At 50.9% G+C, this 26,220-nt stretch overlaps 3 protein-coding genes and 1 long non-coding RNA gene across 13 annotated transcripts in view; 1 reads left to right on the top strand and 3 right to left on the bottom strand.

The window, feature by feature from the left end:
* Positions 1–369: 369 nt before the first annotated feature.
* BACC1 (BPTF associated chromatin complex component 1) lies at positions 370–3,218 on the bottom strand. 3 transcript variants are annotated; one of them, XM_005906037.3, is made up of 6 exons: positions 3,062–3,218; positions 2,782–2,876; positions 2,045–2,146; positions 1,179–1,369; positions 849–953; positions 370–641 (listed from the first exon to the last, which is right to left on the bottom strand). In XM_005906037.3, the coding sequence occupies exons 1-6, from the start codon at positions 3,080–3,082 to the stop codon at positions 577–579; spliced, it is 579 nt and encodes a 192-aa protein (XP_005906099.1). In that variant the 5' UTR covers positions 3,083–3,218; the 3' UTR covers positions 370–576. The 3 variants fall into 3 exon arrangements, with proteins under 3 accessions (XP_005906099.1, XP_005906100.1, XP_014337030.1); XM_005906038.3 differs by having other exon boundaries at positions 370–637; XM_014481544.2 differs by lacking the exon at positions 2,045–2,146.
* A 188-nt stretch (positions 3,219–3,406) lies between these two features.
* On the bottom strand, positions 3,407–5,160 carry RNASEK (ribonuclease K). Its single transcript, XM_005906039.3, has 3 exons — positions 4,949–5,160; positions 4,181–4,257; positions 3,407–3,794 (listed from the first exon to the last, which is right to left on the bottom strand). The coding sequence occupies exons 1-3, from the start codon at positions 5,024–5,026 to the stop codon at positions 3,653–3,655; spliced, it is 297 nt and encodes a 98-aa protein (XP_005906101.1). The 5' UTR covers positions 5,027–5,160; the 3' UTR covers positions 3,407–3,652.
* Positions 5,161–5,305: 145 nt separating this feature from the next.
* The window catches only part of LOC138992082 (uncharacterized), a 135,566-nt gene continuing 114,651 nt past the window's right edge, over positions 5,306–26,220 (top strand). For 3 of the 8 annotated variants that reach the window (XR_011467930.1, XR_011467931.1, XR_011467929.1), the window contains exons 1-3: positions 5,306–5,875; positions 6,382–6,569; positions 12,941–13,471. This is a non-coding gene — a long non-coding RNA (uncharacterized lncRNA). The other 5 variants (XR_011467932.1, XR_011467935.1, XR_011467933.1 and 2 more) reach the window with 5 other exon arrangements.
* On the bottom strand, positions 7,741–21,246 carry ALOX12 (arachidonate 12-lipoxygenase, 12S type). The gene is made up of 14 exons (XM_005906040.3): positions 20,385–21,246; positions 19,624–19,825; positions 18,263–18,344; positions 18,036–18,158; positions 17,815–17,918; positions 17,397–17,557; positions 16,401–16,544; positions 15,394–15,603; positions 11,488–11,574; positions 11,113–11,282; positions 10,484–10,605; positions 8,333–8,433; positions 8,041–8,211; positions 7,741–7,920 (listed from the first exon to the last, which is right to left on the bottom strand). The coding sequence occupies exons 1-14, from the start codon at positions 20,517–20,519 to the stop codon at positions 7,741–7,743; spliced, it is 1,992 nt and encodes a 663-aa protein (XP_005906102.2). The 5' UTR covers positions 20,520–21,246.

Below are 26,220 nucleotides of genomic sequence, written 5' to 3'. Positions count from 1 at the left end.
CCCTGGAGAAGCGACACAGAAAACATCTGGGGCCTTCTGGTGAGGTGGGAGGTGGGGTGGGGTGGGGCGGGGAATGGGAGGTGTGAAAGCCCTGGAAGCTGCCCCTCTGAAGTCCCCAGAGCAGTCTCAGGAGTACTGGCTGCCAGAGACCCCGGAGTACGTCCTGCCTCCAGAGAGCAAAGTGGAGTCTTTGTTGCCCACGCCCAGCTCCCCTGGCTCTAGCAGCACAGAAATATTGGCACTGGGAAGAAAGCCTGCCAATATTGGCTGTGCTGCTCCAGGCAGGGTGGTGAGAGCTGCCGAGGAGAGGCTAAGCCGAGAGAGAAATGTCCCCCGTACTCCAGTAATGTCAGGCGGAAAGCACCAGGCTGAGAGGCAGATCTTTATTGTTTTCTGTATAAAAACATCCATCAGTTGCGGGGGGACCCAGGGGTTGGGGTGCAGATGCTCATACAGGAACAGCAAGGTGGGTTGCCCCTGGCAGCCTTTCCACCCTGTCACATGCAGGCCTTGCTCAGAGTCCCAGGCGATCCACAGGTCCAGGGTGAACAGTGAGAGGGGTCAGAGGTGGAAGGCTCAGCATGAGAGCAGAGGAGGATCAGCGGAGGTCAAGAGAAGGCCAGAATCCAGGGTCAGGCTGTCTGGAACAGGAAGTAAAATGGGCCGAGATGGAGCGAGTCCCAAGTAGGACTCCCGCCTCCCCAGAGCACCTGGCTCCTTACAGACCTGACCCTTGCATGCATAGCAAGGAACTTTCTCTTTCCCAGGTCACGGTAGGGGGCTCCTGCTGAGACCCTCCCCACCATCCCCCATCCCTTCAGCTGTTTTGGGAGGAAGAGGACTCCTACCCTGGTCGAAGTTGAGTTTCTTGGTTGGAGGAGTTTCTCCTAGCCCCTCAATATCCACCAGGTCACTGTTGGCGTCCGAGTCATTCAGAGCACTGAGTGTCACATCTGGGAGGGGGGCACAAGCTAGGTACTAGGTTCCCTGATGGTTCTCCCCCCACCCCACCCACTTTCCAAAGTTCAACCTCTCCTTCCCTCCCTTCCCCACCCCAGCCAGTTTCTGGAACCTTCACTAGGAGAGGAAAAGAGATCTGTCCTCTGACCAAAGCCCAACTCTCTCACTGAACCACGGATGGACATCTAATCCCCAGGCAACAACTCCACAGCCCTCACCAGCCTTCTGTTTCTTTATGGGGGGACCCCCGGCCTCGGGGACACTGGAGCTGCTTGGTGGAGGAGCAGTTGGAGGAGGCGACAATACACCAGATGCCACCTTCTTGGGCCCTTTCTTGGGTGAATCGGCTGGAAGGGGGATACCAGAGTCTTCATATACCTTTCGTTTCACGGTGGCCTTTATCTGAGCCCTAAAGAGATGAGAGAGCAAGTTAGGAAGGGAGTCATAAAAAAGGCTTAGGGAATAAGGGGGTGGGGGCAGGGGAGATGGGCCACTCTGAAGGAACACTAGGGAGCCCCTTCATAGGAATCCAGGTGAAGGCTTCAATGACCTTTGCTAGGGTTCTTGTTTTCCTGGAAGCTTTAAAGCCAATGAGGGCAAATGGAGTATGAAGAGTGGAGTCTCTCAACTGAGGAGTGGGAAAGGCCCACCCCCTAATTCTCTTGTGGGAGAGATGTATGGATGTGGAAGGCTACCAGGTAAGCCTGGGTGATGTACAGGTTGATTGAAACTTATTAACAGATCCTGATCGACTAGTTCAGGATCATAATATCCCTGGAAACACCACAGGAGTGTTCAAAAGATCTGTATAAATAACCAGGGAATTCCTATTAGCAAATTCAGTTACTGGGTATCTTAAACTACTGGGTAACCTAAAACTAAATTCATGTAAGGTCCTGATGACCACAGCATTTTAGTAACTTCTGACCAATTGTGACAATTCTTTTATTCTTTCAGTTCTCGAGGGACTCACAGAGTAGGAAAGATATTGAGCTGGAAGGGAGTTTGAGGAAGATGGAACAAATGGGTATGGAGGAAGAAAGCTGCCCACCCGCCCTTTCTCTGCCAGCCAGCCCTCCCTCACACTGTCCGTTCCTTGATGACACAGCTGATGTGATTAAGATCGTCCCCAAATCGCTTCACAGCAGCCCTCAGCATCTCTATCTCCGTCTCCGTCCACTTGGCACTGTCAGAAGGGGAGAGGGGAATAGCGAAAGTGGGAGGAGGAGGGATGTGGAGCCAGCCCACAGGCTACGCATTCCACAGCAACCAGCCTCCTCCCTGCAATGTCCGGGGCCCCTTCCATAAAGAGGTCCTCTTTAAAAAACAAACAAAAAAATTCTTAAGGCCCTGTGGGAACCCTGAGGACTCCCATCCAAACTATAATGCAACAACCTTAGAATAAAACGGCTCCCCCATCAACGTGAAACAGCTGCTGTAAACAGCCCACTGAAACTAATTCAACAAGTGGCGGGGGGGGGGGGGAGGCGGGTGTCTTACAAACAGAACACCTAAACACAATCTGTTGCAATCTGACGGAATTCCACATGATTTGGGGTGAATGGGTAGTGGTGATGGTCTATGCTCTGCCAATGCGCAGCAGGACAGAATTGTGAAATGAGTCCGGATTACGAGCCTCAGTCTGTGGTTTATCTGTCATTCATTCATTCATTCAATAATCATTTATTAAGACCTACTCTGCGCTGTGCCAGGCACGAAGGGAAACTAACATCTGTCCCTGCCCTAGAAGAATGTCGGTGTCTGTGATCGAGTCCCAGCGTCTGCTCTCAGCGTCCAGGTCCCCAGCCCGGGCTCACGTACCCCGCGGGGGAAGAGTCGGCCACAGGATGCAGCTGCATCGTCAGCTCTCCGAGCTTCGTGAAGGCGGCGCCCGCCGCGGAGAAGATCTCTCCGACCTGGGGGCGGGGCAGCGTTACGGGGGGCCGGCGCACAGCCCCGCGCCGTCCCGCCCGGAGCCCCTAGCCCCACCCCAGGTTGGACTCCCGCCCGCCCCCCGCCCGGGACGGAAGAGCCGCGAGCCAACTGGGGGGCCCGCCCTCCCGTGGCCGCCAGGGAGCGCTGTCCGCGAGGGAGGTCGAACCTTTGTGGACGCTGACGTCATGGCCCCGAGCGCCTCCTCACGGAGACGCCGCCGCTGCCGCTACCTCGGAGCCGGGACCAAGAAGAGCCAGGCGGTGCAACAGCTCCGGCCCCCGCGCAGGAAGTCCCGCCCCTCCCAGCAGCTGATTGGCTCCAGTTTGGGCGCTCACCGCCTCACGAGCCGCGGGTACTTAGGCCACCTCGGCGCGCGGGAAGGAGAGTGGAAGACACCGCCTCACTTCCGGCCCGGTTTCACTCCACTTCCGTTGATGGGTCGGGATTCCCTATTTGGAGGCCGACCTCTAACCCGGGTACCCGCCTCCTAACCCAGACACACACACGAGTCTTAAGAGAGCAGTTTCTCTTTATTGTGGAACGGGACGAGGCGAGGGGGCCGGAGGGACAGGGAACGGCCAACCCCAACCTCCCTCCACAGGAGCCGGGCGCCAGAGTTTGGAGAACAAGGGATTGAGTCTCTCGCCAAGAAAACCTAGTCCGCAGAGGGCGCCAGAATGGGGGGCTGGGGGCTGTGACCTGGTGAGGAGAATCTTTAAATAGAGGAGGGGGCTGGAGAGGGGAGCGCGACCGTACTCTAGCGCACCATGTATTCCTTGCGCTTATTGAGCCGAACTTGACAGAAAGAGAAGCCTCCGAGGAGGAGGTAAAGGCTCGCCGCGATGAAACAGTTGTAGCTGACTTGCTCGTAAAGGTTGTATATGTTCTGGGGGCCATTCCTAGGGGTGGGGATTAGGCAGAGAAATATCAAACATTAACAGCATACAACATTTAGGGAGCACTTACTGTGTGCCCTGTACCGTTCTAAACGCTTTAACGTGTATTATCTTATTCAATCTTCATAACCCTTTGGGGTGAGTTTTGTTATTAGCATCCACTTTGCAGGGGTGGACGGAGGCACAGAGAAGTCCAGTAAAATTAACAGCCACATCTAAAACGGTGAGTTTAGGATGGTCTCTGAGGTCTGACTCCCAAGACTGTTCCTGGGTGCTAGAGAGAGCACCCAGTTTCCCAGGCAGCGGGCCCCAAGTGTCTAGCCTCCTGCCATTCTCCGCCCCCTCCCCCCGCCCCCAATTCTGACCACATCCCCTGCCTCTCCACTTACTCAAAATCTTTCTCCGTGAAGGGGACGTCCTCAATTAGCACAGCAGAATGGACATTGAAAAAGATTCCGAGCATTATCTAAAAAAAGAGAAAGGGTAGGTTGTTTTAACTCAGGCATCTGGCCTGGTAGCTGCCTGAACTCCCACTTCGAATGTTGCCACAACATCTGGGTCTGGGAATTACCAGAATGAGCTGGGATTAGGGATGGTTGTTCCCGGATCTGGACTCCGGTCACCTGGAATAGAGCTTGAATGGTGACACAGAGAAGACGTGGTTGGGGCAAGGGCAGGAATAGTGAACAACCCAGGAACCCTGATTATCCTCCTCTCTGGAGGCGTCATTATCACGGGACAGGGCGAAGGGGCGGGGGTAGAGGGAATCGGCACTTCTCCATATTATTTCTCCCTTTAGTGGAGCGGGTAGAGTCCTGAGGAAATAAGGCCTAGCTATCCATTTCGGGAACAAGCGGTCCCTCTCCCCACTGCCCTCCATTCAGCTCAAGGATCTTTCAAGAACCTAGGTCTCCTTTTACCTTGAAGGTACTCCAGATTTACCAGCCCCGGCTCCCATTCCAAGCTCCAGCTTCCCCTCGCCCCTCCAAACCCCCATTTCTCAATCCAGTTCTGTCTCATTCTCCAGAGGCTAATCAACTACCCCCTCCAGCCTGTTTGCTGCTTTTCAAGGCCTGGAGTCTCCTAGCCTTCCAGCCCTCCGACACTGAGCCCCTCAGGCCCTCTCCTCTCCGGTTGTCGCCCGGCAGTCCCCTCACCAACATGATCACTCCCCAGGCGCTGAGGACGATGCCACAGGCGGCCAGCTTGGGCCCACAGCACAGAAGCGACGCCATGAAGAAAGGAGTCGGGGATGGCCTAGATATGGGCCAGGTAGGAAATCGGTGAGAGGAAGGCCGTAGGAGCTGGAAAAAGAGCTGGACTTGGGGGCTCGAGCTGCGGAGGACGTAGAGCTAGGAGTGAGACCGAGGGGCGTGGCCTCCGGGCTCAACCATCGGGCCTGGGTGGGGGTGGCGCCAGGCGGAGAACGCTGGCGCCTCCGGGTCCTCTCGGGACTTCCGAGGGGAAGGGCGGTATTTCTGAAATTAGAGTCCACTATTGACCAGTATGGATCAATAACTGGGGCGCGAGTTTTGTAGGAGCAAAGGCCTCCGATTTCTTGGCTACCCCCCTCTCCAGTTTGGAATGGGAGGAACCAGGGTGTCACGTGACCAAGTTTGTCAAGTCAGCTGACGAGGAAGAATGGGTAGCCCGGTTTTGGAACAGCGTTTATCTCTGGCGGAGCTCCAGGTAAACTCGGCGATGGGCTGTCAGCAGCCGAGGATTGAGATTATGTCATTTTGGTCTCAGATACCTTAGTTTTGAGTGGTGTCCTGCGGTGGGAAAATGGTAATTGAGACAGATTTACACCGAGAGAACGCTTCTGTCTCCTCTCTACTCACCCGTACCGTTTGAAATAGACCCTCTGACACGGTAAAAGGAGATGGCAACCCATTCCCAAGCCCAGGCGTGCTGTCGTGGCTAGAACGCTTTAAAATTGCTGAGAGTTCTTGGCATTGGAGATCCTTAAGTAACGTTTTGTTACCAAACATGGAATACTGAAGAGTTTTGGATACCAAATCCAGGAAAAATATGGGCGTTAGGAAAAGTCCAGGGGAAGCGGACTCAACGAACAAACTGTTAAGGTGAGTGGGCCTGCCATGTGTGCTGGAGAAGGCAATAAGTGCACAGAAATGTCACTTTTCTTCCTTACTGTAAACTGAGAAAACGGAAACTTTGAACACGATAGAGTCCAAGATTTTAAAGATATGAATAGGTTATGTACCTTCCAAAGAAAAATTTTGTATACCTCACTGGTGAAACGGAGAAGGCAATGGCACCCCACTCCAGTACTCTTGCCTGGAGAATCCCAGGGGCGGAGGGATTGAGAGTTGGACACGACTGAAGCGACTTAGCAGCAGCAGCACTGGTGAGAAACAGGTCTATAGACATTATTCAGGGGAATAGTGGTGTTTGAAGAACATAATTTTTCCCTGAGTTTTTTGTACCTTTTCTAGTGAGGACAGTGGTCATAGTATAATTGAGAGGGGTCATTTTGATCCCAAGACCCCAGAACCAGATAGACACTGCCAGTGGTTAGCATAACTTTGTGATATTTCCCCCTTTTTTTTGTACGTATTGTTCTTTAAAGGATCCTGAAAGAGAACTTGGAACCTGGGAAACACTTAGAGACCCCAGGGCACTGAAGCTCCTGAGGAAGTGACCTTCAGACATGTATTTTGTGTCTCTTTTGTTTGAGACTGTTTGGAAGGAAACCATTTTGGAGTGAAAGTTTTTCTTTTGCCTTAGAAGCACCATTCTCATTCGGGGACTTTGGAGGTAGGTGTATGAATAGGAGAAACAGGGGTGGAGGGAAAGCTGCCAAGGTAGAGTCAGGAATTTTAAGTTGGCCACTAAGCGTGAAGTCAAGCTTCTGGGAAAGGAGGATGAATTGAGGTGGTCGATTTCTCCAAGAAATCTTGCCCGCCCTCCCTCCCTTACCACCTCCCCCAACCCCCCAACATTCTCTGGATGTTTCTCAGATAAGGTCAGTGCCTCAGGCTGCTTCAGGGGCACCCTGGTGCAGGTACTGCCCCTGAGGGCGAAAATCCACAGGGTTTTGTTGTTGTGTTTTTTGCATTTTAAAATGGTTACTAAACTGAACAGAGAATATTCTGTGACACAAGAAGTTCATATTTCACTGTCCATAAATAAAGTTTTATTGGAACATAGTCACATTCATTTACACATTGCCTGTGGCTGCTTTTGTGCTACAACAGGAGTGTTGAATAGCTGTGACAAGAGTCAGTGTGGCCTCCAAAGCCTAACATATTATCAGACCCTTTCCTTAGGGGCTTCCCAGGTGGTGCAATGGTAAAGAATCCAACTGCCCATGCAGGAGACACAGGTTTGATCCCTGTATTGAAAAGATCCCCTGGAATAGGAAATGGTGACCCACTCCAGTATTCTTGCCTGGTGGGCTACAGTCCATGGGGGTCACATAAGAGCTGAACATGACTGAGTGACTCAGCGTGCACGCCTGCAAAGGCCCTTGGGCTCATAGGATACAGATGTAGGTGGTTTAATTGGGAAAGGAAATAACCTCAGCAGCAGGATGAATTTGAGCATACTCTGGGAGATAATGGAGGACAGAGAAGCGTGGTGTGCTACAGTCCTGGGGGTTGCAAAGTGTCAGATGCGACTTAGCAACTGAATAGCAACACAGAGTTGACTCATTGGAAAAGACTCTGATGCTGGGAGGGATTGCGGGCAGGAGGAGAAGGGGATGACAGAGGATGAGATGGCTGGATGGCATCACCGACTTGATGGACTTGAGTTTGAGTGAACTCCGGGAGTTGGTGATGGACAGGGAGGCCTGGCGTGCCGCAATTCACGGGTTGCCAAGAGTCGGACACGACTGAGGGACTGAACTGAACTGAACTGAAACTCAAGATGGAATTGTCATTCCCAGAGCTGATCTGCTGTCTGCCTATGGGGGGCGCCCTAGAGCTCAAATAGTGACGCTGTTCTCTATGTGGCTGGGCTTTAGGTATTCATAGGGCAGGTCAAGTTGCTCATTGCGGGCTGTAATTTCCCTTTCCAAGTTTTCCAGATCTGTTTGGAATTGGTTTAGTACAGATTTGGCCTTGGGGTCTGAGAAATACTTTTCTTTGTGATGCCCCAGAGGCACCTAAGAAAGAACAAAGGATCTAGTCAGTTTTGAGTTCAAAGGCAGAGACACCTAGAGCCTTGCCCTACTCTGCTGTTCCCTTCCAACTGTCATTTCCATTTCCCCAGAGTCCTCTCTTACCATGTCTGGCTGACGGCGACCCAGATGCCATGTGATGGCCATTTGAAGACAGGCTTGTCGGACATCAGGTAGTGAGCCCATCACTGTGGCCATTGTCACATCTTCCTTAGTGGTGGGTGGGGGCATCCGCATTGTGCAAGGGGCATTAGGGACCCAGGCATACCAGTCCAGCTGGGGGAAGAAACTGCAACCCTAGGATCCTAGTACTTAGGGTTTGAACCCCCATCTCTCCCATGGGCATCCCAAGTCCAAACACTTGCCTTCAGGGGTCTGGGCTTTCAGCACTCCATACCTGGCCCTGGTTGATGGCCCCATGCTGAGCAGTGCACGTGAAGACACACATGGTAAGGAAATGGCAGAGTTGATTCTGGGACTGGAAGGAGACAGGGAAGCCTGGGCAGAAAAGGAGCAGGATTTAGAGGCTGCAGTCTGAGAGGAGAGAAATAAAGGCCGATGTCTTCAGATGTCTAGATTTTAGAATTGATGGATGTTTGTTTAGTTCATTTATTCAAATATATTTGCATCAGACATGGGCTTCAACTCAGACTCAAGTAGTACAGTTGGGTTACTTAACCTCTCTGAACCTCAATTTCTTGACCTGTAAAATGTGAGTGATACCTATTTTATAAATGAGTTAATCACCTGGTATGGAACAAGTCTTCCAATAAGCAATTATTATTATTTTGGAAGGGTGGCGGGGAGCTGAAAAGGTTTGAGTGATCAGAAACCCTTTGCCTCAAAAAGAGGTTGAGAATTTAGGGATGTTTCCTTCTGTTTGCAGACAGGGAATTGCAGGTGTCTAATTTATAATATGAAAGATAAGCAAAGTTATAGATTTACAATGTCACAGGCAAGAGAGGCTTTCTGCAAAGATTATGTTCAAGCCACTCAATTTATGGTGGAGGTGGGGCTCAGAGACCCAGTAATCCTGTCAGTTAAGGTGAACAAATGTAATCACTCCCTTTTTATAGATTAAAAAAAAATCAAAGACAAAAGAGATTAAACTGCTTGTAGAGCTTTCCTGGTGGCTCAGTGATAAAGAATCCACCTGCTGATGCAGGTGTGGGTTCATGGGTTCAGTTCACTGGGTGGGGAAGATCCCATGGTGAAGGAAATGTCAACCCACTCCAGTATCCTTGCCTGGGAAATCCCATGGACAGAGGAGCCTGGTGAGCTACAGTCTGGGCCATCTCATAAGAGTTGGACACGACTGAGCGGCTAAACAAACAACAGGACTGTGGTAATTGGGAAAAGGCAGAGGCTGACCTTGAACTTGGGTTCCTAACTGCTAATCTCAGGTTTGTTTTTATTTTAGCACATTTTTTTCTAAAAAGTCTTCTGAGAAAATGAGGCAAAGGTGAGCTGTGAGAATTGAGGGAGAGTGGATGAAAAGAGAATGAGAAGCACTTATTGGAGGCTAAAGTTGACATGTGGATGTTTATTTTCATTTTCCAAATGTAGATGCTGGGTGGGGAAAAGATGGCCAAGGAGAGGAGGAGGGGGTCTCCCGGGAGCCTGTGGAGCCCAGGGGACAGACTCAGATGTACTAGAGAAAGTTTGGTCCTGGAAGGGACCCACCACCCCTGGAAGGGGGGTGGTGCAGCCACTGATGCTCCAGAGGGACACTCCCTCTTGAGGGCGAGTGTCAGGCTAGTGCTCACAGCACCCCCAGAGGCTGGCCATAGCAGCTTCCCAGTAAATATCTGTAGTTACCCCACAGAGGCAGAGATGTCAGTGTGAAATGTGAGGGACAGGGACGGAAGGAGGATTTGGAACAGGCCATGCTGGCCTGTGTGTGTTAGAGGAGGAGGAAGCCAGGAAGAGCCAAGAAAGGCTGCTTCTTCCCCAGAGGATAGAATGCCAGTAGGGGTGCTAAAGGCAGTGACTTGATTGTGGGGGAGGCTGGATCAGCCAAAGCGACATGAGCCTCAAGGGGGCACTGACTTCAGGGTTGATACAAAGCCTGTAGAGCGTTGTGTTTACATCTAGAAATGACCTTGCACTGTGGTCATTGTGCAGTTGGCCTGGACTTTCTCTGTGTGTGCTGGACAGTGGGAGGCAGGAGAAGAAGAGGGAAAACAGAAGGGGTCATCATGGACTTTGGTGGACAACTGTTCCCATTTATGTCCTCAGGAAGGAATAGACAGCCACGAGGAGAGAACGTGAGCCCCAGCAGGGCTTGGGAAGATCCCCCACTGTTCCTGGGGGGTGCCATGCTGTGGCAAGTTAGGGGAGGGGGTGAAAGTGAAGGATGATGGCCAGGGTCTCTGAGGAGGCCGATCCTTGGGCATTGGGAATTGTCCTGAGTCTTAGGAGGTGGAAATGGTATTCAGGTGTTTGAAGTGTGGAGGGCAGGGGGTGTGATGAGCGGGCGGGGTTCTGAACTCAGACTCTGCTCTGGGCAGAGTGTCTGAGGAGCTCCCATCTCTGGGAGGGATCTCACCTCGCTCCTGGGCCTGGCGCAGCCCCACCTCAGTGATCTCCCGACACCAGGCCTGCAGCTCAGGGTCCCCTTTTACAACGTCGTCCCCATGGTAGAAGAGGTGGACAATCCCCTCCACATACCTGCCCCGGGGAGAAGGGAGGTGAGCTCCTTAAGAGGAGAAGGCTCTGGCTTCTGACTTCTACACTTTTCCATGGTCTCTGGCCAGCTTACTGTTGCTGTGTCTGGGTATAGAGTCTTCTAGGCCTGCCTTTTGGGTCACTCCTAGCTGTTTCTACAAACTAGCCTAGAGAGGAAGGACACATGGGTCCTTAGTTCTAGGCATTCCCAGACATTGTTGAAAGCCTTTCTTTCTAACAAAACTGCTGATTTGTCCAGATCCCTCAGTCTTTGCATCCACAGCTTTCCCAATCTATGCTCTCTGTCCCCAGTCTGCTCCTCAGACCCCACCCACTGACTCCTCACGCTTCCTCATCTCTCCCCAGGATCCCTTCCTCTGCTTTTCCTGCCTGGACCTTCTTGTTTTCATGTTCCTTCTGCCCCATGCTGACCTTGGGACCAGAGCCCCACTCGCCTTCTCCCCACCTCACCCCCGCACCGACTCATTTCTTGGCTTCTCCCTCACCCACCGGGCAGTGATTTCCCAGAGCCGTAAAGCATCACAGGCGTAGAGAGCACCCGGGGTTCCCAGCAGGCGGCGATCAGCCAGATCGTCAAGAGGACAGAGGGAGCGGTAGGTCAGCTGAGCCAGGGCCCGGCGGAGCAAGTGCACATGGCCCCCTCCACCGGTGCTCACTGCCTGGGACAAGAGAGATGCAAGGCCTTGAGGAAGAATCCAGTGCACAGTATATAAAGGGTTTTCAGATGTGGCATTTTCACATTTTAGAGACATGGATATAAAGGGCTCATAGGTTTAAGGGTCAGGACATTCATCCAGGTTGGTCTGGGATCTTGAAAGTGGCAAGAGATGGTAGAAAGTCAGACAGTGATGCAGCCCCACTCACTTTATCAAATATGCCTCCGTCTGAGATGAGCTGAGTCCGTGCCCTGGTGTTGATTTCCATCGTGTAGCGGATGTGTGGCATCAGGAGCTGGGAAGGGGGAGAATAGAGGGGGTCGATTATGGGGGACATGCTCAGGTCCTTCCTTGTAGGCAGCATGATGGCCTTCTCTTCTCTTGACGCTTTCCTCCCTTGACAGGCTGGTCTCTTCCTGTTTCCATGATCACACCATCTTATGATCTTGTCACCTCTGTGAGTCGTCATTCTCTCCAGCCACACTGACCTGGGTTTCACTTCAGCAGTCATTTTATATTTGTCCAAGGTACAGGAGCCTCTAAGTGTTGACCTTTCTCACCTCCTATCCTCATGTGATAACAGCAGCTGATTATAGGGTCTTTTGCCTTTTGTCTCAGGAGGCTACAGTGATGCTTACATGAGTGATGCCCTTGAATAGCAGCTGTTATTTATCTTGATGATTTCCACCTGGAGTGTAGGTGGCCTTTGAGAATCAGCCCCTTTTGATTTGCTTTTACTTTTTTTCCCCTCTTTGGCTGTGTGGCATCTTAGTTCCCTGACCAGGGATCAAACCTGCAGCCCCTGCATTGTAAGCATGGAGTCTTAACCACTGGACCACCAGGGTCCCTAATTTGCTTTTTTTTTTTTTTAATACTACACATTTATTAAAAAGGTCAAAAGTTTAAAGAGACTAAACATATTGGTAAGGATATGGAAGCATTGGAAGTCCCAGACTCTTCTGGTAGGAATACAAAAGAAAACAACCATTTTAAATCATAGTATGTGCTGATGTGCTCAGTCACTTAGTCATGTCTAACTCTTTTCGACCCCATGGACCATAGCCCACCTGGCTCCTCTGTCCATGGGATTTTCCAGGCAAGAATACTGGAGTGGGTTGCCATTTCCTACTCCACGGCTGATTTGCTTTTATACTCTGTCATCCTCACAGCTTAAATTAGTCTCTCTACTTATTTCCAAAGTCACACCTCCATCCCCTGGTTGCTTCATTGTCAGGTTTTGAGGGGTAGAGTTGGGTACCTTCAGTGAGGAGGAGCCATACTGTGCCACCTGTGTAAGCAGCAGAGGTGAAGTGAAAGTCACTCAGTCATGTCTGACTCTTTGCAACCTCACGGTCTATACAGTCCATGGAATTCTCCAGGCCTGAATACTGGAGTGGGTCGCTGTTCCCTTCTCCACGGGATCTTCCCAACCCAGGGATCGAACCCAGGTCTCCTGCATTGCAGGCGGATTCTTTCCCAGCTGAGCCACCAGGGCAGAGAGGCTGTCATCAAATCTCCTCCCACCCCAAATTAGGCAGTTAGACTCCCTCTATTTTGCAAGCTTTTCAAGAAATAGCTTTTCCTTAGCTATTAAAAAAGGCCATCTGATCTTCCATGCATTTCTTTTTATCTCAGACCTTTTTGTTTTCATTTCCACCCAGTTTATGTACAGATTTCACAAAGGGTTGATATTTATCTAAGTAGTTGTTGCTGGAGACTTCAGAATGAGCCAGAGAGAACTATGGGGTCAGAAGGCCAAAGCAGCTCACACTGGACTGAAACTTCAGAAAGTTCATGAAAATTGCTGAGTGTCATAGAAAGCCCAACATCCACTTGAGAGGAGAAGCCTGAGGACAAACAATTCTTAATAATAATCGGGACCTCCTCGATGGTCCTGTGGCTAACAATCCGCCTGCCGATTCAGGGGACACTGGTTTGATCCCTGGTCCAAGAACTAAGATCCTACATGCCAGGGGGACAACTAAGCCATATGCCAACTACTGAGCCTGAGCTCTAGTGCCCACAAGCTGCAGCTGCTGAAGCCCACTTGCCCTAGAGCCCGTCCTGCACAACAAGAGAAGCCACTGCAGTGAGAAGCCCACGCACCGTAACTAGAAAGTAGCCCCCACTCACCACAACTAGAGGGAGCCTGTGCACAGCAATGAAGACCCAGCACAGCCCCTCCAAAAAAGGTAATAATAATAAAAATTGCAAGAACTAATTTTTTTCTAGCTTTTAGCCTGTGTCATGCTATTAGGTCATTTTATCCTTTAGCAGCCCCACCATGGTGTTCCTTTTGTCTCCTTTTAGACATGAGGACACTGAGCTCACACCTGTACAAAGGTTAGGACTCAGGATTCAGGCCTTGGCAGTCTGAATCCAGAGCCTGCACAGATCACCTCTGGGACATTGGCCAGCTTGGCTCTCCTCTGTGTGCTGATAACAGTGCAGCTCTTTGACATGATGTTGCTCTGGGAGTGGAGACAGGTGGGCACAGGGCTCAACTCGTAAAGGGGGGATATTTTCAGTGTGAAAAGAGGCTTAGCCTATCCAAGGTGAGCAGAAGATAATGGTGTAGGAGCACCATGAGATGAGTAAAATCCAAGATTCTGCTCATCACACTGGACTCCGTCTTGTCGGTGCCACCCCAGCCTCCCGAGAGGCCACAGCTACTGCTGGCCAGGCTTTAAAGGACCTGGCAGGCCCCCGGCTGAAGTACAGTTCAGTCCTTCTCCCTGCAAGGTCCTCACCTGTGTGTCCTGCCAACACTTCTGATTCCATGAACCTCAAACAATCTCATCTTCGCTTCCCAGCTGGCTTCTTTCCTGGCTTTCCTGTTTCTGACAATTGCTCTGGTTCATATACTTGTTTCATATGCATATGTTCATATGCAGTTTTGTCCCTTTTGCCTTGTTCTCTATATCTAAAATGTCATCAAGATTTTGAGGACATTTTTAAGCAAGCATGAGCCTTATGTTGCTGCTGTCAGCTGAGCAGTAGATGCTGAGCTCACTCTTTTATAAAATTACAGGATTTCTAGATCAGTCTCCCACAACCACCCTTAGGCTCCTGAGTGTTGTAGAAGCTTAGACCTCTGACTTTTCTGTCTGTGCTCTGATACCCAGGCTTGCTGCAGCTACTGTTGCTTCCCTTCCCCAAGTCTGATGATGATTATTTTTTTTAGCTGAGCCATGTGGCATGTGGGATCTTAATTCCCAGACCAGGGATCGAACCTGTACCCCCTGCATTGGAAGTGTGGTGTCTTAACCAGTGGATGGCCAGGGAAGTCCTTTTTTTTTTTTTTTTTTTTAATTCTGTCGCCACCTTGCCAACACATGTCTTTCTCCATTTCTCTCCTGGGCTGGGATAAGCACCCTGTTAGGCCACTCTCCTCGCCTCTTGCTGTGTTCCTACTTAGCACTCTCAATTGGGGTGGAACGTTCTCTATCAGTATTCTAGTGTTTACCAGCTGTCTCGTGACTTCAAATTCTAGGTCCAGGTATTGTTCTCTGGGTAGTTCTTATGGGCACCACCACGTGGTGCCCATAAGAACTTTCTGGCTAAATCATAAGTCTACTAAGGCAAGAACAAGGCTTTTGTTTTACTGGCAATATTCTGGCTATACTCTGGGCCCATTGCTAGATTGTCAGATCTGAGAATCTCAGAGGGTTCCTTTGTAATATGTCCTGAAGAAATGTTAAGTGACTCAATTAAAACACAAGTCTCAAAATATTGATACAGTCTTTCTTTCTTCTGTTCTCCCATCTTTTACAAAGTGATAAAATTTTTTTGCTGCTATAATATCATATGATGAGGCTTCCCAGGTGGTGCTAGTGATAAAGAACCTGCCTGCCAGTGCAGGAGGTGTAAAAGTCCTGGTTCGATCCCTGGTTCAGGAAAATCCCCCAGAGGAGGGCATGGCAACCCACTCCAGTATTCTTGCCTGGAGAATCCCATGGACAGAGGAGCCTGGCGGGCTACAGTCCATAGGGCTGCAAAGAGTCAGAAATGACTAAAGCAACTTAGCATGCACACATGCAGTATCATATGATATTGGCCTCTTTCCTTTCTTTGGGGTCTGAATGAAGTAGGACGTGGAGGGTAGAGGTGGTACCTTGAAGACAGGGTGCAGCCCTGGGAGGCACCTCATGGTGGCCACAGCAATGACCTCAGCCAGCAGATGGGTGTTGAGCAGATGGTATTGGAGCTGATGCAGTTGGAAATCTGAATTTCGGACCCAGGTCTTTGCCAGGAGCCAGGCAAGTGGAGGATCCGAGGGCAGGAACAATGGGGGGGTCGGGGAGATGGGGCTGGGAGGCTGGATCTGGGAAAAAGAAATTAAGCCTTCATTTAATTCCCACTTTATGTGTGACCTTATGGTCAGCCATCTTGGGGAAACAGATGAGTAAGTACGATTTTTGCCTTCCAGGAGGTTGTAATCTAGAGGATCAGGAGGAGGAAGAATGAGGCCCCTTCCACCCTGCCTCTCACTGTTGTGGCACCGTGCACCCATCATGGTCTTCAGGGTGAATGCAGGGGATCTGAAGCAGGGAGTCCAGTGAGGAGGTCCTGATGGTGGTTTGGGAGAAATGTGATGGGGGTCTGAGTTATGGTGGGGGATGGAAGGGGAAGCTGGGTGTATGAGATAATTGACAGGGTTTGTTAAACTGACTATTGAGAACAGTGGGAGAAAAGAGAGTGGACTGAGGGATTAATTAGTGACTCTTAAAATGTGTTCCCAGTCTTGAAGCATCCACGTCACTTTGGAATTTAGAAAAGCAAATTCTCGGTCCCCATCCCAGATGGACTGTATCAGAAAGTCTCAGGCTGGGACCCAGCAAACTGTGTTTTAACAAGTCCTCTAGGTCATTCTGAGGCACACTGCAGTTCAAGAACCACTGGGTATAGGATGAGAACTCCAAAAGGCCATTATGACTCTTGAACAAGTCCTTCCAGTTGGGCGAGTCAGGAAAAACCGGGCTGTAAGCAGAGTGACATGAGGACAGGTCTCACTGTGTGAGGATGGAGCTTGGGAGCCAAGAACCAGGGGGCTGGGTCATCAGGTGCAGAGGTGGAGGTGAACAGCAGCAGAGTTGGGAGGGGGTGCCTGGGGCACCTCACCTGGATGACCATGGGTAGCAGCTTCCCACTGGGGTCCATCTTGAGCATGACGAGGGGGGCAGCCAGGTACTGCTTCTCTCCTCGGATCACATTGGCTGGAATTCCATCCAGGAGGATGAAATCAGCCTCAAACAGGGAACCGTTCTGGGGAAAGGAGGAATGTATCCATCCTTTGAGTTTAAAGTCTAACCCAAGAGGGCAGGGGCAAAGGGGGAAGACATTTCAAGACATTTATCTTGATTCTTGCCATCATCCTGTGTCAGTTACGGAGTCTTATTGGCAGAACCAGAGCATCTGGCCTGATTCCTCTCATTTTAAGTGACAAACAGCCTAATGAAGGTAGATGTCTTGTGCAGGTCCGGTTTCAGAACGGGTCTGCCCAGTCCAGTGTGCACACTGGCCCCTTGTCCAGATGGCCAGGCCCCTACCCCACCATCCTGCAGTGATCTGCTTCCTGTGTTCAGCTGTCACCAGCTCAGCAAACGCTCTTTCACTCCTCCAAAACTCACCTCCTGTGTCAAGGCATCCGCAGAGGTTGCCCTGCCAGCACTGCTGCCCAGTCCAGTGCACACATGCCCATGACATGCTCACATCTGGCCTTGCTCATCATCCTCATATTGCAGCTCACCTCCTCCAAACCCAAGTAACCTCCACAGTTCTCCCCCACAGTTCTACCCCCCTGATGGCACATTTTCCATCTTTCTTCCTCCCTTTGGACACTGGTGTCCAGGGCACTGATGTCAACCAGGAGACGACATTGTCCCTTGTAACACCACTGGCCCTGTCTGTGCCCTGGGGCTCCATCCTGTTTCTCCTCCATGCTGGGAGCTCCTCAGAGTTTTCCCTACATACTGTATCACCTCTAGTTTTTTCCAGCACTGGAGTCTGGACCAAGTGTTACCACAGCCTCCCTTCCTCAACTCATCTTTGGTCCTTCCCCTTCACCACTTCTGGCTGCACTGCCAAGGTGAGAACAGCGCAGGGTGGGAGGGATACCTGGAGTTCTCTCTCCAGCTGGGCCCGTAGCTCCTCCATCCCCGAGGGCAGCACCAGCCGGGAGGGCAGAGAGGTGCAGCGTCTCAACAGCATGGGGTTGGCGCCATTGAGAAACTGGTAGCCAAACAACTCATCGTCCCGCCAGCACTGGTGAACCTTCTCTGTGGGGTCAGGATGGAGTGGAGTGGAGGAGGAGGTTTACATGGTCGGGATGTCCCTCCTCCAGGCCCTACCCCAGCAATGTAGGCATGTGACCACCCCATATCCAGTCCCTATCTTTTCATCTTGAGGCCTCTGAGAAATGACCCAGCACAATATAGTCTCATCTGTGAAACACTTATGAGGGACTGTGGAGTGTGAAGGTCGGGACACCAAGAGAGGCCATCAACAGGTTATAGAGACATGGGGAACCACTGACCAGCCAGGGGGCTCTTCTGGCCCCAGAAGATGAGATCAAAATCCTCCAGACTGGTCCAGGAGCTCAGGAGGGTGTAAACACGTTTGAGGACCATCTCCAGAGCCCTAGAACAGGAATCAGGGCATGAACCCACTTGCCCATCCCTCAGCCCCTCACCATCTACCACCATTTTTTAGACCTCCCGGCCCTTTTGCCACTCTGAATTCCAAGCCTGTTCTCACCCCGCCTTCAGTGTCCACTCAAAGTCCAGCCTCTTCTCCTCGTGGAATCTCATATTTGCAGGTAGATCGTCTTCAGAGCCTGCAGCTATTGTCAGAGGTAACCCTTCCTTCCAGGTGGCCCAGCTAGGAAATGGGGACAAGGCTTCAGGAAGGGTGCCCAGGTCAGTAGTGGGGGTGGGGTCAGGGAAGGGGGATACCACTGAGAGGCCCTGTGGGTGGGTGGTCACCGGTATATCTTATGTCTTTCTTTCAGCTCCTTCTCTCGATGTCTCTGGAACACGTCCAATGCATTGTTTCCTGCCAGGCGGGCTGTGGAGATGTTAAGACAATTGGCCACAGTCTTTGTGGTCCTGGGCTCTCCCCCGCTTGTCTTCATCTTCCTTTCAGCAGTCATGGGCCCTGCTCTGTTGCTTTTATCTCTGGCCTTGCATCACTCCATTGATTTCTGAGACACATTTACTTTGTCATTGCCAACTGTGTACTCTGGGTTTTGTTAATCTCAACCCTCATCTCTTGCCTTGAGACAGTCTCACGTTTGACATCTTTTCTTGTCCATTAACTCGCCTTTCCCCACTTGATCCTATTTCATCAGTATCTATTGTTGGAAAAATCACTGTAATTAAGGTGATAAAGTCTTGTGAATCCCTTGCAGTCCAGTGGTTAAGACTCTGCAAGTCCATTGCAGGGGGCACAGGTTCAATCCCTGGTTGGGGAACTAAAATCCCACATGCTGAGCAGTGTAGCCAAAAAAAAAAAAAGGCAGGGGGTTAAGTCTTAGTCACCCATATGCCCTTACCTGTTTTCTTCTGTATATTGCCTTGGTTAATTTCATATGTGCTGAACCTCACCTACCACACCTCAGCCGTCTTTGGAAAGCTATGAGGAACAGCTCTTTGCTTTCTTTCTCTGATTTCACTCTGTTGAGACCCTCAGAGTCTATTATCACCTTGTTCCTGCTCTTAGCTGCGTATTTACTCACCGGTGTCAAAGTGATGTCTTTCTATCCTTACTTGCCCTGGCCTGCATTTTCCTCTGTGATCATCTCTCTTACTATTTCCCATGGTAATAGATTCTGTATTGGCTGTCCTCATTCACCCCCACCCGCTGTCAGTGTGCACCCTGTCCCTCATGGCTTGCTTCCATGTTTTTCCAACCAAACCAGCTCTCCAAGTCACATTGTTTATTATTTCCCATAGCTGTCTCCTCTCAGGGTTGCCTCCATCCACTATTCCACATGCTGCCTGTACCTGCCCTGCCCCAACTCGTTCTTCATCCCATACAGATCTCCTTTCTGCTTTTACTTCGGCACTTCTGTTTCCCATCATTGCTGCGACTCCCATCCCCTGCCCTCATCTTCTTGGAGGGTGGGACCTATACCTGAACTTATGTCCCTGTCCAGCTCCACTTGCAGCCTTTTTTTTCCTGTGTATAAATTTGGCATTTTATAACTTTCCAGTGTCCTGCCTTCTCCACACTTGCTGAACGCTCACTTTCCTCAAGGCCCTCTGACCTTCCTCAGCTCCCCATCCCACCCTTTCCCATCTGTTCTCCAGGACCGTGCACCCCTCCTTCCGACACTGCCCCTCACCGGTGGCCTCTGGCAGGCACAGCACGCCGTCACCCTGCACCCAGCGGTAGCACGGGAACGCGGCCTCCTCGCAGGCTCCAGGGCCCCGCACCGTGATGCGGTCGCAGAACCACGCGTCCTCCACCAGGGAGTGGTGTTTGCGCAACTTCACGAACTGCAACGGCCCCAGGTCCTCCGGAACTTCGTGTTCAAACTCCTCCTTCTGTGGGACCAGAACCCAGAGACAGTAGCAGGGTTCCAGGAAAGGCCGTTTTGCCGGGGTGGGTGGGGGGTAAGTAATGCGGTGGAGATAAGAGAGGAGGGGACCTTTGTGTAGCCTCGGTTGGCCAGGCCTCTAAATACAGCATTCCTCGTTCTGCCTCCGGACGCTTGCGCGGTGGGTCTCACCCCTATCGCACCGGCAGAAAGAGGGAGCCCGGCGCGTGGCCCGCAGTGTCTTGAATTGATGTCCTAGCGTCAGCACCTCAATCGGTCATTTAACTGAGCTCCCCCCGCGCCCTCCTTACTAGGAGCATCCCGCTTGACTTCAGATCCTATACTGACACTGGCACGGGTCACTTGAAGGAGTTGGAAGCTGTGAGGACCAGGGCCGTCGGGGAGGGAGAAGGGTGTGCACCCTGCCTGGACCCTGGCTCCCGATCCTCTCCGCCCAGGCACCGGCGGCCCAACACCTGAAAGCCCCAGAGGACATGGTCCTGCCGTCGTTTCGCCCCCTATCCCGCCCCCACGCCGGCCTCCCGCGTCCCAGCTCGCCCGCTGACCTGGCCCCGCGCCGGCCGCAGCTGCAGCTCCAGCTCCGTTTCCCCGCGCGCCCCGACCAGCCACAGCTGCACGCGGTTGTGCGAGCCGGCGAAGAGCGAGGCCCCGGTGGCCACGAGGATGCGGTAGCGGCCCATGGCCACCCCGGCTGCTGAAGCGAGGGGAGCCGGGTCCGTGCGCGCTTCTCGAGGCCGCCCGGGGCCGCCGGCAGGTGTCGAGGAGCCTCAGGGACGGTCCCGGGCCTTTAAAGATGGGCCCGTGTCCCCGCCCTCCTCACCACATTCAGGCGTTCCCAGTCTCCGCCCCAGACTAGCCCGAACCTGCGAGCCGCCGAAGAGCCGGCTGTGGGGAAGAGCCGCGCCTCCCGGCCCGAGCGCAGCTGCGAGGGAGATAAAGGGGCCCCGGCCTGGGGGAAGCCGAGAGGACGGATGTGCCCGAGTTTCTCCTCCCGAGGAGGTCAGGGGCCTCGGGGTTGAAGGGAGCAGGACGAGGACACTCCCCGAGGTCGCCGGGACTTTTGGGGAGCTTGAAGGAAGAGGGAGTGTGTCAGTCTTCCAAACGGAGGAGAAAGTCCCTGCTTTTGTGGGCTGGGACCTGGGGAAGACCTTGGGCCGAGCCCTGGAAGGTCGACCTGGGTGGCTGCGCTGGGACATTCCTGGAGAGTGGGCTTCTCTGGACCCAGTGCAGCCCAGTCAGTCTTCAGTTTCTGATTGCTACCTGATTTGAGCGCAGTCCTTCAATAAATGACCAGAGTTTCCCCAGGTTGCCTAAAACTTGGAAAAGTAACAGCTGAGAGACTTGCTCTTCACCCCACCCCCAACCTCGTGTCAAACATGGCTGGGTTAGGACACCCCCCCCACAAACACGTACACATCAGATACTGCATGCTATGCATGTTAAGTCGCTTCAGTCGTGTCCCACCAGGCTCCTCTGTCCCAGGGATTCTCCAGGCAAGAATACTGAAGCGGGTTGCCATTTTCTTCTCCAGGGGGGCTTCCGGACCCAGGAATCCAACCCGCATCACTTTATGTTTCCTGCATTGGCAGATGGGTTTTTTACCGCTAGCGCCACGTGCCAACCCCTTCAGATACTGAGGGAGGCCTAACTGAGGCAGGGCGGTGAGAGCTTCCTTTTGTCCTGTCTTCATAGTGGGTGCAGAGAATGTTAGGGACCCAGGTGTGAAGGTGCGTTGTGGAGCCACTTAGGGACCCAGCATCCTTGGCCGATTCCCATGGACTTTGTCCCTCCAGAATGAATACAGCCTCTTTCTCTTCCATATGTTCCAGGTACATTTTTATTCTGGCCTCACTGACCCTGGCGGAGAAGGCAATGGCACCCCACTCCAGTACTCTTGCCTGGAAAATCCCATGGACAGAGGAGCCTGGAAGGCTGCAGTCCGTGGGGTCGCTGAGGGTCGAACAGGACTGAGCGACTTCACTTTCACTTTTCACTTTCATGCATTGGAGAAGGAAATGGCAACCCACTCCAGCATTCTTGCCTGGAGAATCCCAGGGACGGGGGAGCCTGGTGGGCTGCCGTCTATGGGGTCGCACAGAGTCGGACACGACTAAAGTGACTTAGCAGCAGCAGCAGCAGCAGCAGCAGCACTGACCCTGGTGCTTGCTTTCCCCACAAGAATCCAATTTTCTCCTAAAAAACTCAGGTGTAAAGTTCTTATTAGTCATGACTTTCTACTTTTTTCATCTTCCTCCTTGTCTTTATCCCACTTTGAGCACACACCCCCACCCCCACTGTCTCCTGGTCGTTTGTGGCACTCAGGGCCAGAAACTGGGGAACCAGGGAGCAGGAGGATGATTCAGGGCTCAGGCTTTAGCACCCACCCAGGAAGCCTCTTGCTGGTCCCTACCCAAGTCTTCTTGGCCCTAGTCTTTATAAGCATTTGGCTCACAGTGGACGTGCTTGGCAGCCTGGGCTAGGCCAGGGCAAGGTAAACCTGCTTTCTTGAGCCAGACCCTCAAAAATGACTCAACATGTTGGTCTTTGGTGGGCATGAGAGGGATTCCAGTCCTGCCTTCCAGCCTCCAGACCTTACAGAAGTGTCTGATCCTTACTGGGTGCCCTTCCCCTTCTTATCTTCTGGGCCCACTCCCGCCTACTGCATCCTCAGTGCTCGGGGCTGGTGTCTGCTGGCTCCCAGTTTCCTCCAGTTTGGGGTATCCTGTAATATCCAAATAGTGTGGCTCACGTTCCCCATCTTTTGTAGTAGCTGAACCTGGCCTTTCCACACGTGACCTTCAAGTGTCACTTTTACCTAAAAAGAAAGTTTGCGTGATGCTTCCAAGACTAGTCCATACTCCAGCCTGCTTCTCTGCTGTTCTGTGACACCTTTTCTGCCTGCTGGAGCATACTCAGAGGCAGGGTGGGGGTGGGGATGGATAATCCAAGCTACTACATATGCTAATAAGTTAATGTTTAAAACAGAACAATACCTGGCAGTAGTCTCCATATGTATTCATTGCTATTCTATTACTTACATTCTGGAAACAGTTTTCAATTGAATGTCAGCATCAGTGTTTCTAGAACTTTCTCTGCCTCTCCTCACCCCATATTATTTTCTCACATCCTTTCCATTTAGAGGTCTTACTCCTCAAAACCTTCTCACTTATTCTTTTTTTCTTTTTCAGCTCATGCATTATATTGGGAAATATAATGAAAAACAAGATTTCCCAACCCAGGAAAAGCTCTCCACAAAGGCAGTGGAGAAAAGAAAATAGTTTTATACTTGAATAAGCATTACCAGAATGTGATGTGCGTCACAGGCCATCTGCTAAGAGATTGTAAAGATAAAGTAATCCCATCCTGTTATAGTGCCAAACAGATGCAGCCTTTACACATGTTCTCAAGATAAACAGTAACTAGTTCTCAAGTAAGAGGCTTGAGAACACCATTTGTCACACACCGTTCATCCTAACTTTACCTGGTGATTGGTGATCCTTGGTGTTATTAGTAGGGTTAATCACAGGAAAACCAACATCCTCATATCTTTATGACAGGAAGTAGTTTTGCATCTCGGAGCAAGGTGCTCACCTCAGTTAGGGTCCTATCCTCTCACAGAAACTGGGAGGTGGGGGTGCTCTCTGTCCTGATTTTTCCATTTCAAAGAGATTACTGCCAGGGCCTTGAGAGAGAGACATTCCTGGGTCATAAAGCTGCAAGAAGCTGGTTTAGCTTCTAAAAAGATTCCCATACATTTCAAAGAGACAGAGAAAGAACTTTTCTGTCTTTTCTAACATTAATGCTCTAAGGAAGGGATTGGAGATACTTCCCTGGTGAGTCCAGTGGCTACGACTCCACACTCCCAATGCAGGGAGTCCGGCTTCCATCCCTGGTCAAGGAACTAGACCCCACATGCCACAGCTAAGAGGTCTCATGCTGCAGCTGAACAGCCCACATGCAGCAACGAAGGTTGAAAATTTGCCTGTGCCTCAACTAAGACCCGACGCAGCCAAATAAATAAATAGTAAAAGAAAAGAAAGGGTTGGAAGAAGTCTCTTATTTTCAACAGAGAGAATTAAGCTTCTTATTTTAAAACATTTACTGGTCCTTACAGTTACCATTTGTTCTTCTGTTTACCACAGGAAGGACCAGGGGCTGGCTTTTGCAGTAGGGAAGCCCGTATGTGCACCCCAAAGCTGGACTCTCCTCTTCTTCCAGATCCCCAGGGCCCTGTTTTCTGTCTCACTTTTCTACCACCTCTCTTTGCAGGATAATTTAGCTTCTTGATCAAAGCTTCTCTCACTAGATACTTCCCCAGGGACTGTGGGCGAGGGAGGTGGACCTTGCATTTCATAGCCAAAAAGTCTTGTTTAAGTGTTTTGAACACAAGAGCAATTTCATCCCCTTCTTTTCTCCTGTACCAGTGTGGCTTAGACTTCAGTTGGCTAGAGGGTCACCCCACTGTCCCCACTCCATGAGTGTTTGGAGCCCATATTTGGCACAGGACTACAGAAGTTTGTGTTTATTCCTTGAGGACAAATTGGACATACAAACACAGCATTATAAACTATTTAAGTTTAAACTAAACATAGGCTCTGATTTGAGGGTAGACTTTATATCACATATTTTTCCAGTTAGTAATTTGAGTACCCCTCCCCAGTGTGCAGGAAGCCCAGCACGCGCCCCCCCTCTCTGAGTGTGGTACTCACTTCTGTTCTTGTTCACTGGTGGCACTAGGGAAACGTTGTTCCTGCACCATCTGATGGGTCATTTCTAGTGCTGCATGGGCCTGCTACACAGGCCATAAGAATGACCCACACTTGGGCTTCCCAGCTCTTAGCTCACACAGGGTCTCCCAGAGTGACTGTGGTGCCAGGGGCAGGGTCAGGGCCATGTCCAGCCTCAGCCCCTTAAACCTTGAGTCTTGATGCTGAGCCTGGTCATTTGACCAGATGACTTTGCTCACAGGGGCTTCCCTTTGGAGAACTTTAGGGTTCTTTCCTGCCGGTGGATCTCTGTTGGAACCATCTCAACTTTCAGAGAGAACTTCATTCATATCAAACAATGTGAAAAAGAATTCAGTCTCAATCTCTTTTCTTCCAGGTAGAGTCTTGGTACTTGAGGCATATTTGCCCCCTCGTCCCCATCCACCAGCTCTGCCTACAAAGGGAGTATTGGGATGGGGCTAAGAGAGAAGAGCCTTTGTGGGACCTCAAACGGGTGCTGGTGAGGGGATACTCAAGGCTCAGAGGAGAGTCAAAGAAGGTTTTCTCCCAGGGAGCTATGTCCATTCAGAGAGAAGAAAGCTGGCAGATTCTTGGCCCCTTGCCACCTGTCCCCACCACCTCTGCTGCCTTGATCCCAGCAAGTATCCCCAAATCAAGCCCAAAGAGAGTCTGCTCAGGTTTCTGTGGGTTGCATAGAATCATCTTCAATCATGAGTACACTTCTAGGAGTGGCTGGTTTTTGTTGTTTGACAAATCTGTGCCATACTGTATACTTCTTCCTCATTTAAGATCTCTGTCTCATGGACATCTCTGTGGTTCAGTACTTATACCTTGGACTCATTCTTTTTTGGCCAGGCCATTGGCACGTGGGATCTGAATTCCCTGACCAGGGATTGAACGCATACCCCGCTGCAGTGGAAGTATGTAGTCCTAACCACTGGACAACCAGGGAACTCCTTGGGCTTTTTCTTTAATAGCTGCATGGTGCTCCGCGTTGGTTTTAACCATTCCTCTGTCAGTGATCATTCAGTTTACACTTTTTAGACATATGATGAATGTTACAGAGAGCATGTTTGTATTTATATCCTTATATACTTGGTGGCTTTATTTCTATGGGTTAAAGTTCGAGAAAAGTTACAAAGGGTGAAAGACCACCAAATAAAAAAACAAGAACAAAATAAAATGAATAGATTAAAACAGTCAACAAAATTAAGTGTCTTTTTTTGTCAGGCAGAAGAACCCACTAGAGAAGACATTAACTGAATTATTCAGGGAGGAGCCTAAGTCAGGGATTTCTGACTGCTTGAAAGGGGCTGTTCTTAATGTTTATGATGATTAAAAGTTGCAAGTTGTACCCTGGAGAGGCTTGAGAGAGTCCACAGGTTTGTACACAGCGGAGACAAGTCCTATTGTTCCAAGGGAGTCTTAAGTTAGGACCACTAGGGATTGGGCAGACCAATGTTACTCAATATTCACAACCATTTAAAATCCGGCTGGTTAGAAAGAGTTGTGGTGAAACATTGAGTCCAGTTTTGCTATCTTCTAGGCACATGCTGGTAAGGTTTCTTTGACATGGAGATTGCTGGGTAGAAGAGTAGATGTTGGTCCGGGGGCTTGGAGTTCATTTGTGATATTATGGAGAACAGGTTCAGTA

The sequence above is a fragment of the Bos mutus genome, chromosome 19 (genome assembly GCF_027580195.1).
Source record: "Bos mutus isolate GX-2022 chromosome 19, NWIPB_WYAK_1.1, whole genome shotgun sequence".
In the NCBI taxonomy this organism is placed as follows: Eukaryota; Metazoa; Chordata; class Mammalia; order Artiodactyla; family Bovidae; genus Bos; species Bos mutus.
The sequence above is the reverse complement of the archived record's forward strand: the minus strand, read 5'-3'. Positions and strand labels throughout refer to the sequence as shown.

Bases quoted from the DNA above. Each gene is read 5' to 3' on its own strand.
- BACC1 (XM_005906037.3), bottom strand. From the start codon at position 3,082: ATGACGTCAGCGTCCACAAAG. The intron at 1,370-2,044 runs GTGAGGGAGGGC...TCATCTCTTTAG, and splicing joins GTCATCAAGGAACGGACAGT to GGCTCAGATAAAGGCCACCG. The intron at 954-1,178 runs GTGAGGGCTGTG...CCCCCCTCCCAG, and splicing joins CATAAAGAAACAGAAGGCTG to ATGTGACACTCAGTGCTCTG.
- RNASEK (XM_005906039.3), bottom strand. From the start codon at position 5,026: ATGGCGTCGCTTCTGTGCTGTGGGCCCAAGCTGGCCGCCTGTGGCATC. The intron at 4,258-4,948 runs GTGAGGGGACTG...CTCTTTTTTTAG, and splicing joins CCTGGGGAGTGATCATGTTG to ATAATGCTCGGAATCTTTTT. The intron at 3,795-4,180 runs GTAAGTGGAGAG...CCCCACCCCTAG, and splicing joins TTCACGGAGAAAGATTTTGA to GAATGGCCCCCAGAACATAT.
- ALOX12 (XM_005906040.3), bottom strand. From the start codon at position 20,519: ATGGGCCGCTACCGCATCCTCGTGGCCACCGGGGCCTCGCTCTTCGCC. The intron at 17,558-17,814 runs GTCAGTGGTTCC...CTGACCCCACAG, and splicing joins CCAGAAGAGCCCCCTGGCTG to AGAAGGTTCACCAGTGCTGG. The intron at 16,545-17,396 runs GTATCCCTCCCA...TCCTTTCCCCAG, and splicing joins AGCTGGAGAGAGAACTCCAG to AACGGTTCCCTGTTTGAGGC.